General features: G+C 44.2%; 1 protein-coding gene across 2 annotated transcripts in view; it reads right to left on the reverse strand.

Moving 5' to 3' along the window:
• Positions 1 to 274: 274 nt before the first annotated feature.
• Positions 275 to 12,455, reverse strand: part of LOC141085886 (heparan sulfate 2-O-sulfotransferase 1) — a 166,143-nt gene continuing 153,962 nt past the window's right edge. For both annotated transcript variants that reach the window (XM_073571501.1, XM_073571500.1), the window contains exons 6-7: positions 3,573 to 3,730; positions 275 to 1,182 (exon numbers count right to left, since the gene is read on the reverse strand). In XM_073571501.1, coding sequence (XP_073427602.1) covers positions 956 to 1,182; positions 3,573 to 3,730 — 385 coding nt within the window. In that variant the 3' untranslated portion in view covers positions 275 to 955. The remainder of the gene's footprint in view (positions 1,183 to 3,572; positions 3,731 to 12,455) is intronic.

The raw sequence follows: 12,455 nt of genomic DNA on the forward strand, positions 1-12,455 counted from the left end.
TGCAGTCACATGACTGCCCACTCCTGGTGCCTGCACCGGAGAATCCTCACGGTGTGCAGTGTGCGCGTGATGTGAGGATTCACAAGTCTGCAGTCACATAAAGTAACTGCAGACTTGTGGGCAAAGGATGGACGACCCTTTCAAACACTAATGTCGGAGTTGGACAATTTTTGGATTGTAGCTGGTAAATCATCCACAAATATGTTTCTCAGATTTTCCAGAAATATTGCGTATTTAAAGATTACAGATCACATCAGTTATAAAACTTTCTGAATACAGTATCTAACAGATTTTTATTTATTTTTTTTCTTAACTCAACAAGAGCCATACAATACATATATTCATAAAAAATGTACCATTCTTTAATTCTTTCATGGAAGTGGATGAAAGGGCAAGAAACAAAAAATTAAAAATCAAAAACTACTAAAATACTGCCTTCATTTTGAGCCATCGCCAGTGAACTGGCACGAGTCTAATTGAGCACCAGTGGAAGAATGGACGAGTTACACAGCAGCGTGTCACATACAGCTCTTTGATGTGTTGAAATATTCACAGGTGAAAAGTACAGAATCGATAGCAAGTTTGGACTAAACACAAAAGAAAAAAATGTAAAAAGGAAAAAAAAAAATAAAATTGTCTTTAACACTTGAATTAAAACAAAGTAACAGTTTAGTTCTGCCTGTACAGTGTTTATTCCAGATTGTCCAGTGTCCATATTGATAGAGCCAAGAGCTCGCGTCCTGCATTCATCGGTACGATCGAGTCACACAGGCTGGTGATCAGCTCACGGTCTTGTTTTCTTAGTGGTGAACATTTGATCTGGCTCATCAGAGGACAACCTTCGAAGAAGTCATCAGTGAACCGTCTCGAGAGTATCAGTCAGTCTGTAGGCGCCAGAAATTAAAGTCTTATGAACAAAAGGTGCCGTCCATTAAACTAACAGCGCTCAGTGTCCTTAGTTTGACTTTGGGTATATTTTTTCATAGAAAAAGTTCTGTGACAGAATGTACAGTTCTCCGTCTTTTTCTCGTACTGCGTGCGCCCTGACAAACTGGAACTGCTCGAGTGCGAACTCGTAAAATTCATTCTCCATTTTCCAGATGTCTGACTGCTGAAGTTTTGCAGTCGTCTCCTTGGAAGGTGCCTTTTTCTCGGTTGTTTTTCTTAGGTGAGATTTTTTACCTTTTGCATGAAAAAGCAAAACAAAAATGATTTAGAAAATGAAAAAAAAAATGCACAAAATTATTTCTTTATCTATCTATCTATCTATCTATATATATATATATATATTTTATATCTATTTATCGTGCATTGCTGTAATAAAAAAAACAAAACACATGGCCCTTACATTCAAAACTCATTCATTGATCTATTACGGCTATTGCAAATCTTTCAGTGGGTCCCTGATTTTACAGGTGCAAACCAAAGTCACAGTGATTGTGCACCAGCAGGGCAGGCAACCCGACGCCCTACTGCACCCCATTCTGCATAGCGCAGGCCCCATGGCTCCGGGCCACACCACCCTATAGACACCACAGGACCAACACTAACTGAAAATAAAACTTCAGTCTGCTCTGTGTTACACTGTGAGCAACATCCACTTTGTAAGGCCTGAATGGTGTTTTTTAAAGGGAACCTGTCACCAGAAAAAAAAAATGCTATTAACCTGCAGATATGGGGTTAATTTGCAGGTTAATAACGTTATGCGCCTGCACATAGCTGAATGCTGCGGGGAGAAAATGAACTTTATTCCCCCGGCAGCGTTTCAGTTATGTTATCGGCGCCGGATCAGGCGGTCCTAATGCAGAGCCAGTGCCAGTCAGGACCGGGGGAGGTGGGTTACATCCACTTAACAGACGCCGCCTCTATGACTGAAAACGGAACGCTGCTGGGGGAATAAAGGTCATTTTCTCCCTGCAGCGGTCGGGTGGGTAAGTGCAGGTGCAAAGCAGGTTAATAATGCTACTAAACTGCAGATTAAACCCATATCTGCAGGATAATAGCTTTTTTTGGTGACAGGTTCCCTTTAAGAAAGAAAAAAAAGCTGAGTTCTCAGTGGAACAGCAGGAATAAAATAAGGGCAAAAACTTGACACTTTTTTTTTTTTTTTTTTTTTTTTAATACTTGAGGACAAGTTCATTTTAAATGGCTTTTCTAATAGCCAGGACCCAGGAAATCTCAGGAGCGCCATAAAAAAGACGCATTGCTTGGTCGATCATGAATTTTCTTAAGCTGAGATTATTATGGATGTATCTGTGCTTCCACATTGTGTCCTTAGTTATGTCATTAGTATGGGATATGTATCTGCAAAATGACATCTTCATAGGGATCTAAGAAGACATAAGGTCAGGTTCTTAGATCTGTGGTCGGGCCGAAACATGATCGTATTATGGGTGCAGCAGGTCTAAGAACCTGACCACGTTATAGTGACACATGAATCTTCAGGTGAGTTCCTGAGACCTGTGGTCAGGCCGGAACATGATCGCGTTATAGTGACACATGAATCTTCAGGTGAGGTTCTTAGACCTGTGGTGAGGCCGGAACATGATCATATTATGGGTGCAGCAGGTCTAAGAACCTGACCGCGTTATAGTGACACATGAATCTTCAGGTGAGGTTCTTAGACCTGTGGTCAGGCCGGAACATGATCGTATTATGGGTGCAGCAGGTCTAAGAACCTGACCGCGTTATAGTGACACATGAATCTTCAGGTGAGTTCCTGAGACCTGTGGTGAGGCCGGAACATGATCGTATTATGGGTGCAGCAGGTCTAAGAACCTGACCGCGTTATAGTGACACATGAATCTTCAGGTGAGGTTCTTAGACCTGTGGTCAGGCCGGAACATGATCGTATTATGGGTGCAGCAGGTCCAAGGACCCGATTGCTTTACACATGAAGCTTCAGGTGAGGTTCTTAGACCTGTGGGTGGTCTGGAACGTGAATCGATTACAGGCGCCTTTGTACACCTGCATTACAGATGCAAGCCCTAGCCTGACCACGGGTCTATGGCCTGAATTGGGGCCATAACTTATCTCCATGGTACCTTTATTACAGTCTGGAACTCTCCATTGTTATACCCACTGAAGACATATAAAGCATAAACAATCAATGGACACGCGCCACTCTCTACTCAGATCAAGGGGAGAAACGGGAAAGAAAAAAAAAAAAAAGTGACCAAGCATAAAACATTTATGGGCACTTTAAAAGACGAATCTTTCAATAATAAAAATTCAAAACACCTTCTGATGTCACCGAGAGAACTGTGAACTGGTCGCTGGTTGGTAATCACTAGGACAAAGATGTACTCCTGTATTTTCTGTCTCAAGATCTTTGAATCTCAAGTCATACAATAAAAAGGCATGGCACGCCAATAAACACTTTGTGATCCTGGTGGTCTCAAGGTGTCATGACATTTCTCGGCATCACCCAGAAAGTGTTTAATGGTGAAGCTTCCCTTAGACAGCACTACCAGGACGTGCAGCAATTCTGAAGGAACAGATGTGTTTTGCTTCTGGGCGGTCCACAGGATTTATCTCTTACTGCGACAACTGATCACAAGGCGTCTCAGTACCTGAACGGTATAACTCTGTGGCACCTCTGAAGAAACGAGGTAATGCAGCTTCCAGCAACATGATAAAGTCTTCCAGCTCCTCCGTCACTCCCACCAGAAAGTATTCATTAATTAGGTTGTACTTGGCTTGGTCCAGGGCCCATCTGCTCCCCACATTCCTGAAATGAGAACTCAGTTATAGGCGTCTTTTCTGCAGAAGGGGAGCGGACACCATGATGGTCAAGTAAAAAAAAATGGCAATAGATATGGTATGTGCACACATTAGGGGCTTTTTTTTTCCTTTTAAACAGTTTTGTCACAAAAACTGAAGCATTTCCTAGTAGCAGAAATGTGAAGGACATTCCTGAAATCTCATGCACATGTTACTCCCTCCACCCCCCCCCCCCAAAAATGTGAAAAATGCTGCAAAAACATGAATGGACATGCGGCATATTTGGAAATAATTCCCAAAAACACAATTAAAAAAAAAAGTATCATAAAAGCTCATATTATGAAGATTTTTTTTTCCTGCCAACACATCAGTATGTCCAGCAGATTCTTCTCATACTCATACGAATAAACATTTCAGGGATTTTTCTTCTTCTTTCTCTATATCATACAAGCATCTACTGTTGACCAAGATGGCCATTTGATCTCAAGTTGAACATTAACAATGAGGACACTAGTATGGTGGTGCAGAAGAAATTCCAAACTCCCATATGGTTCACACTAGAGTTGGTGTTGATTTGTAGGACCCAACGAAAGGTTCAGTAATTTCTGGCCGCTGGACTGGATCCCTTAAAACCGCCTATCTCCCAGCATCTGCGGCTCTTGCTTCCATTAGCCGGCCTCACGTGATATCATCATTCCAGAGTGCCGCACGTTGTGCCGCAAGAATTACGTCATACCAGGCCAGTTAGTCTGAAGAAGAGCCGCGTATGCCAGGAGCTGGACGGCAGTTCTCAGGTCTCCAGTCCAGGGGAAAAGGTTTCAGACCAGGCTGCTGGGCCGGGACCTGTGAATCGATTTGCAGCAAGGTTAGTTCCCATCTCATACATTAGACCGGTCTCAGAAAAGACTGGGCCATGTAACAGAGTCCAGACCACAGGCTATAACACACCGGCTGATCTGTCGTCGGGATTGACTGCCGAGTGCGGAGATATTCTCCATCCCTGTATAATACATGAAATCCTCCATTGACTTATCTGCTGACTGTCTCCTTCCTCCCTAATAAACATTAGCTGAGAGATATTTTACCATAAAAGAGAAAACTATTTTCACAAAATGTGGACGTTTAGTCTCAGGGAGTGATTAAAGTGTTCCCCTTACCCACCATCTACAAGTCGTTACCATTAGAATAACATTTTTACAGGCACCTCGCACCACCATAATGGTTTTATAGCTTCTTCTTCAACAAACAAAAAGCGCCAGTAGTAAAGAAGCAGCTACGGAGCCATAAAACCTACACAATCCTCAGCGCCAGGCATTAATGTATGGAAAGCACCTGATGAGATATTAGTCATAGCTTTGGAGGCACAATTACTTAGTCCAGAAACACAATAGCAGTAATAAATAGGAGCTAATGGACAGAGACGTGCCAACAGACCGATAATCTCCACAAGGAGATGGCGGACAAACCGGGGAATCTTAAAAGACCTCCTTATTAAAGGAATATGTCAGCAGGCTCTTCCTATGTAATCTGAGGGCAGAATGAGGTAGGGATAGTGGCACGGATTTCAGTGATGTGTCACTTACTAAGCTGTTTTCCTACAATGAGTGTTTTATCAGCAGGAGATTATCACTGCCCCGGACTAGGTGCCCCATGAGGCCTGGTCCAACTCTGTCCCCAGCACTGAAGAGCAGCTCACTGTCAATCTACAATGTACATTGAGGGCTGTGGTGTAGATGGGGGCAGATTTTTTTTGTTTTTATGCTCTGTACATCTAAAAACTCTTGATTGTGTCAGTTTACTGGGTGCAGCAGTAGTAAGTGTTATATCGCTGGAATCATGGTCTTTGTCCCTGCATTATGCTGCTCTCCGATGAAGTAGCAAAACACTTGGTGACAGATTTGTCTTATTTGTGAGTAAACAGTTGCCATGTAGCCTTATCAAGACCTCAGAGACTACAGTGCAGCAGTCACGGATTCTCCTGCCTTCTTAAGATGGGGAGATCTGCTCCAGTCTACACAGCAAAGCTGGAAAGTCAACTGCAAAAAGCAGAAATATCAGTGTATTGCAAGGAGTAAAGATGGCAGCAGTAAAGATAGCACTAGTAGTGGTCATAAACTAGTCAGGATTTTTTTCTTTAAAATGACTAATCACATAAATATGCCTTATTTATAATTAATAAAACACTAACTTAAATGTTTCATCTTAAAATAAACAAAAAGGCAAAAGTAAAGTGTTCAACAGTTTCTAGTCGATAATGTATGGGATACACCTTTGTGTAATCATAACCTTGCTGGTAATCCCCAGTAATCTAGATTTAATACATCCACTGAGATCTAGAAATAAAAGGTGAAGTCTTTTTGGTGGCCAAGAACAAATAGGACCCACATAAAGATTAGAAAAAAGGCAATTTCCCCTGTACACAGGATTGCTCAAACATTCTCTATGAAAAATATGATGCCGAACTACACTGGCAGCAGCTCATCTCCCAGAGAACGAAACGACCATAAGCTGAAAATCAACAGTCTCTGTGTACATCATCCATAAACAGTGAGCTGCTCATCACAGAAGGGGGCGGAGTCTGATAACTGCTCACGCGCCAGCAAATCACAGCAATGATAATGTCCTAGTGATAAAACCTTCATTGTAAGTAAATAACAGCACACAGCATTATAAGTGATACATTGTTGAATTCAGTGTTTTAACCCCTACATTAAGCTGTGCTCAGATTATACAACAAAAACCTGCTGAAAGATTCCCCTTAATAAGCCACCAGGAAGTTTTATGTCAATAGCACAACACCAGTACCGGGACATGCAGATTTGCCTGACAGCAGCTTGGCCATTTGTACAGAGGAGTTGCAGTGCATACAGTGGGTACTGAAAGTATTCAGACCTCTTTAAATTTTTCACACTTTGTTTCATTACAGCCATTTGGTAAATTCAAAAAGTTCATTTTTTTCTCATTAATGTACACTCTGCACCCCATCTTGACTGAAAAAAACAGAAGTGTAGACATTTTTGCAAATTTATTAAAAAAGAAATATTGAAATATCACGTGGTCATAAGTATTCAGACCCTTTGCTCAGACACTCATATTTAAGTCACATGCTCTCCATTTCCTTGTGATCCTCCTTGAGATGGTTCTGCTCCTTCATTGGAGTCCAGCTGTGTTTAATTAAACTGATAGGACTTGATTTGTAAAGGCACACACCTGTCTATATAAGTGCTCATAGCTCACAGTGCATGTCAGACCAAATGAGAATCATGAGATCAAAGGAACAGGCCAAGGAGCTCAGAGACAGAATTGCGGCAAGGCACACATCTGGCCAAGGTTACAAAAGAATTTCTGCAGTACTCAAGGTTCCTAAGAGCACAGTGGCCTCCATAATCCTAAAGTGGAAGAAGTTTGGGACCACCAGAAGTCTTCCTAGACCTGGATATCCAGCCAAACTGAGCAATCGTGAGAGAAGAGCCTTGGTGAGAGAGGTAAAGAAGAATCCCAAGATCACTGTGGCTGAACTCCACAGATGCAGTAGGGAGATGGGAGAAAGTTTCACACAGTCAACTATCACTGCAGCCCTCCACCAGTCGGGCCTTTATGGCAGAGTGGCCAGATGGATGTCTCTCCTCAGTGCAAGACATATGAAAGCCCGCATAGAGTTTGCTAAAAAAACACATGAAGGACTCCCAGACTACGAGAAATAAGATTCTCTCGTCAGATGAGATGATGATAGGCCCTTTAGGTGATAATTCTAAGTGGTATGTTTGGAGAAAACCAGGCACTACTCATCACCTGCCCAATACAATCCCAACAGTGAAACATGGTGGTGGCAGCATCATGCTATGGGGAGTTTTTCAGCTGCAAGGACAGGACGACTGGTTGCAATTGAAGGAAATATGAATGCGGCCAAGTACAGAGATATCCTGGATGAAAACCTCTTCCAGAGTGCTCTGGACCTGACCTGGCCGAAGGATCACCTTCCAACAAGACAATGACCCTAAGGGCACATCTAAAATAACAAAGGAGGGGTTTCAAAATAACTCTGTGACCATTCTTGACTAGCTCAGCCAGAGCCCTGACCTAAACCCAATTGAGCATCTCTGGAGAGACCTGAAAATGTCTGTCCACCAACGTTCACCATCCACCCTGACGGAACTGGAGAGGATCTGCAAGGAAGAATGGCAGAGGAGCCCCAAACCCAGGTATTAAAAACTTGTTGCGTCATTCCCAAGAAGACCCATGGCTGTACTAGCGCAAAAGGTGCTTCTACTCAATACTGAGCAAAGGGTCTGAATACTGCGACCATGTGATATTTCGATTTTTCTTTAATAAATTTGCAAAAATTTCTACATTTCTGTTTTTTTTTTTTTCAGTCAAGATGGGGTGTAGTAGAGTACATTAATGAGAAAAAAAAGGACTTTTTTGAATTTACCAAATGGCTGCAATGAAACAAAGAGTGAATAATTTAAAGGGGTCTGAATACTTTCGGCACCCACTGTATATAACTAATCAAATGAACTTGCAACAGAAAGGCTTTTTACGTCATCACTTCAATGAGCATTGGTCCGAGGTGTCAGCATTCTGCCTGTACACTCTAGGGCAGGCTGTCTAAGATTTTCCAGACTGGGGTCTATGATTCTCTGTGCCACTTTATAAAATCCTCCAATTTTATCATTTACCTTTTATCTGCTGAGTGTTTATCTCACATAGCTTAGGAAATAGCAGGACAGCGAGAAATAGAAAAGTCTTAGTTACTCACCGGTTAACGGTATTTTTCGGAGTCCATGACAGCACCACCTGAGAGAGGGGATCCGCCCTTCAGGAACAGGAAACCTACAGATACAAAAGGGCGGCACCTCTCCCACGCATCAGTTGGATTACAGAGCACAGAGGACCACAATGGTTAATAGCATAACTTATATACAATACTATACACGACTATTTAAATTACCCGTGTACGTATAAGAGGAAGGAGTGCACACCCAAAATAGACTAAAAGGGAGGGAATATACGGGTGCTGTCATGGACTCCGAAAAATACCGTTAACCGGTGAGTAACTAAGACTTTATCGGTCGTCCATGACAGCACCACCTGAGAGATTTACAGAGAGTAATAACTATTTTAGGGAGGGACTACAGCCTGCAGCACCCTTATACCAAAAGAGAGGTCTGTGGAAGCACCCAGGTCTAGCCTATAATGACTATAAAAGGTGCTCGGAGAGGACCAAGTAGCCGCCTTACATATCTGGTCGATGGAGACTTCTGATCTCTCGGCTCACGAGGTCGCCATGGCTCTGGTGGAATGCGACCTCAGCTTCCCAGGTGGAGACCTGCCTTTTGAAGTGTATGCTACAGAAATTGCTTCTCTAATCCACCTGGCTAGTGTATTTTTTGACACTCTACAACCTTTCCTAGGGCCTTGGTGGGAAATAAATAGGGCATTATCTTTCTTCCAAGGATCGGTAGCTGCCAGATATTCTATGAGGCAATTCCTAACATCCAGGGTATGTAGTTTTTCTTCCTTCTCATTAGCTGGATTAGGGAGGAAGGATGGAAGGACTATTTCCTGAGTCCTATGAAAGTTAGAAACCACTTTAGGTAAGTACGCCGGATCAGGTCTGAGTATTACCCGTCCTAACCTGTATATAAGGAGGACGCCTAAATAATGCCTGGATGTCGCTTACTCTGCGAGCTGAGGTTAGAGCTACCAGGAAGGCTACTTTGAGGGACAGATTTTTAATGGAAGCTGATGAAATAGGTTCGAATGGAGCTTCCGTCATGGCCGTAAGGACTAGATTCAAGTCCCATGGCATGAATCTATCCTTCACTACTGGCCTGGACCTACCTGCTGCCTTAATGAACCTACGGATCCAGTAATTACCTGCGATGTTGCAGCTAAAGAGAGCCCCCAAAGCTGATACTTGTACTTTAAGAGTACTAGTGGAAAGTCCCATATCCAGACCTTTCTGAAGAAACTCTAAGATCTGATTTATTGGAGTTGAACCCCCAGCAACTATTTCAGAGCGCTGCAGGAACTTCTTCCAAAATTCTAGCATAGATCTTGGTAGTAATGGCCTTCCTATTCTTAAGTAGGGTGTTAATCAAGTCTGGGGAGAAGTCTTTTTCTTTTAAGAGTGCCCGCTCAAACTCCACGCCGTCAGATGTAGGCCAGCCACCTGAGGGTGGAAGACTGGGCCGTGGGATAGGAGATCCGGGATGTCCGGAAGAACCCAAGGATCGGACACCGACATGGTCCTGAGGCATGAGAACCATGCCCTCCTGGGCAAAAATGGAGCAATGACTATGACCCTTGCTCTGTCTCTCTTGATTTTTCTCAACACCAAGGGTAGTAGCGATAGGGGAGGGAAGGCGTATGCTAGCCTGAAGTCCCGCTTTATCAGAAAGGCATCTACCGCCAGGGGGTTCTCTCTGGGATTTTGGGAGCAGAATAGTCTTAATTTCCTTGGTGGCGAAGAGATTTACCTCTGACTGTCTCCATTTTTGTATAATCAGGTCGAAGATTGAATTGTTTAGGGACCATTCTCCTTGTTTTAGTAGGTTGCGGCATTTATGTCAACAGGACAAGGGATTCCCAGCCAGTCTCCCATGCCAGTACTGGCCCGGCCTCAAGCTGCTTAACGGCTGCGCTCTGACGAGGGCATGCACATTCAGCTTAGAATGGCTGTTCTGCTAGTTGGAACAACCGTTCTGCCACATTCCTCAGGGGTTTGGAACGAGTCCCACCTTGGTGGTTGACATAAGCCACTGTGACCTGATTGTCGGAGAACACTCGCACATGATGGCCCTGCAGATACATAAGTAACTTCTTAGCTGCCTGCTCTACTGCTGTCAGTTCTTTTCAAATTAGATGACATTTTTATCTGGTGATGGTCCCATAGGCCCTGGACTAGGACTTCACCCATATGAGCCCCCCAACCGGAAGGGCTAGCATCCGTAGTGACTATGGGGGATATGTCACACTCCCAGGGAACCCCTCTGGACAAATTATCCTTTTCTAGCCACCACTCTAGGGACTCCCTTGTGCTTCGGGACAAGGTTAGCTGGCCCTCCAAGTAACCTCCAAGGATTTTTTGATGCAGTAAGACCTCCACTGTAGTGTTCTTAAATGAAACTGGGCCCACTGGACCACTGGATACAGGAGGAAAGGGAACCCAGAAGGGACATGGCTTTCCTGAGGGACATGGTGGGGTTATTGGCAGCGTTTAGGATCTGATAGTGTAGGCGAACAAGCTTCTCCGGAGGCAGCCTGTTTCTCAATCTAGAATCAGGCCTAAAAATTGCTGAATTCTCATCGGCTGTAACCGAGATTTTTTGATATTAAGCAGCCAACCTAACCGCTCTAGGGCCGACATTGCCCTCTGTAGCTGTTCCTTACAATGTTTTGCAGTTTTCCCTATAATCAGGAAGTCATCTAAGTAGGGGACTACTAGAATGTTAGATTCACGTAGATGGGCCATAACTTCCTTCCACTACTTTAGTAAACACCCGGGGAGCGACTGCCACCCCAAAGGGGAGGGCAGCATATTGGAAATGTTCAACTGACCCATTTAACTGAACCGCTACTCTGAGGAAGCGCTGATGGGCTGTATGAATGGGTATATGGTAGTATGCATCTTTTAAATCTAACACCACCATAAAGCAGTTTTGAAACAACAACTTTATTGTTGAATTGATTGTTTCCATTTTGAACGGCCGTATAACCAAGAAATCGTTTGAGGGACTTGAGATTAATTATAGTCCTAAAGGAGCCGTCTGGCTTGCGGACCAGGAACAGAGGGGAGTAGAAACCTTTCCCCCTTTCTCCCTCTGGAACCATAGTCAGGACTTTCTTGTGGCAAAGCTCATGAACCTCGGCCTCCAGGGCAGCTTGTTCTGATGTGGAAGACCTGAGAGGGGTGACCTTAAATCGATCTAGGGGAACACGGGTGAACTCTAGTCGTAAACCCGCAGCTATCACCCCCAGTATCCAGTTGCTGCTAGAGATCAGCGACCAGGCTGGGTAGAAGGCAGCTAGTCTCCCCCCACAGCATCTAGTCATTGGGGCGGTTTTTTAGTGTCACGTGATGGACATTCCTGGCGCCCCCCTCCTCCGAACATAAAACCTGTACCTCTCCTTTTGTCGTCCCATCTGCCCTGATCTCTGGACGGCCTTCTATGGAAATATCCTTTCCTGGTGAAGGGGCGTCTATAAGAAGGATTCGGGAGGCTGGGGAACTTCTTTTTATCGTTCCCGGCTTTCTCTAAAAGTTCGTCCAGGACGGGGCCAAACAGATATTCCCCTCATATGGAATGGAGCAGAGTCGTGACCTGGCCTGGATATCTACTGGCCAGCATTTTAACCAGAGGGCCCTTCGAGCTGCGTTTGATAACCCAGCTGATCTAGCCGCCATCCTTGCCGAGTCTGCTGAGGCATCAGCCAAGAAAGCCGCAGCACTCTGGATGATCGGTAGAGTTTTCCGACTGGATGCTCTTGGGGCTCCGTCCTTCAGATGGGAATCTAGTTGATCTAGCCAGACCATCACGGATCTGGCTATACAAGTGGCAGCTATCGCTGGTCTTAGGGTGCCTGCTGACATCTCCCATGTTCCCTTTAGAAAGGAATCCGCTTTTTTATCCAGCGGGTCTTTTAAGGAGGCCATATCATCGAACGGTATGGAGGACTTTTTGGAGGCTTTGGCTACTGCCGCGTCCAGCTTAGGGGCCTTATCCCAT

Source organism: Dendrobates tinctorius, unplaced genomic scaffold (assembly GCF_039654945.1).
Source record: "Dendrobates tinctorius isolate UK_male_01 unplaced genomic scaffold, ASM3965494v1 ptg000029l, whole genome shotgun sequence".
Lineage (NCBI taxonomy): Eukaryota > Metazoa > Chordata > Amphibia > Anura > Dendrobatidae > Dendrobates > Dendrobates tinctorius.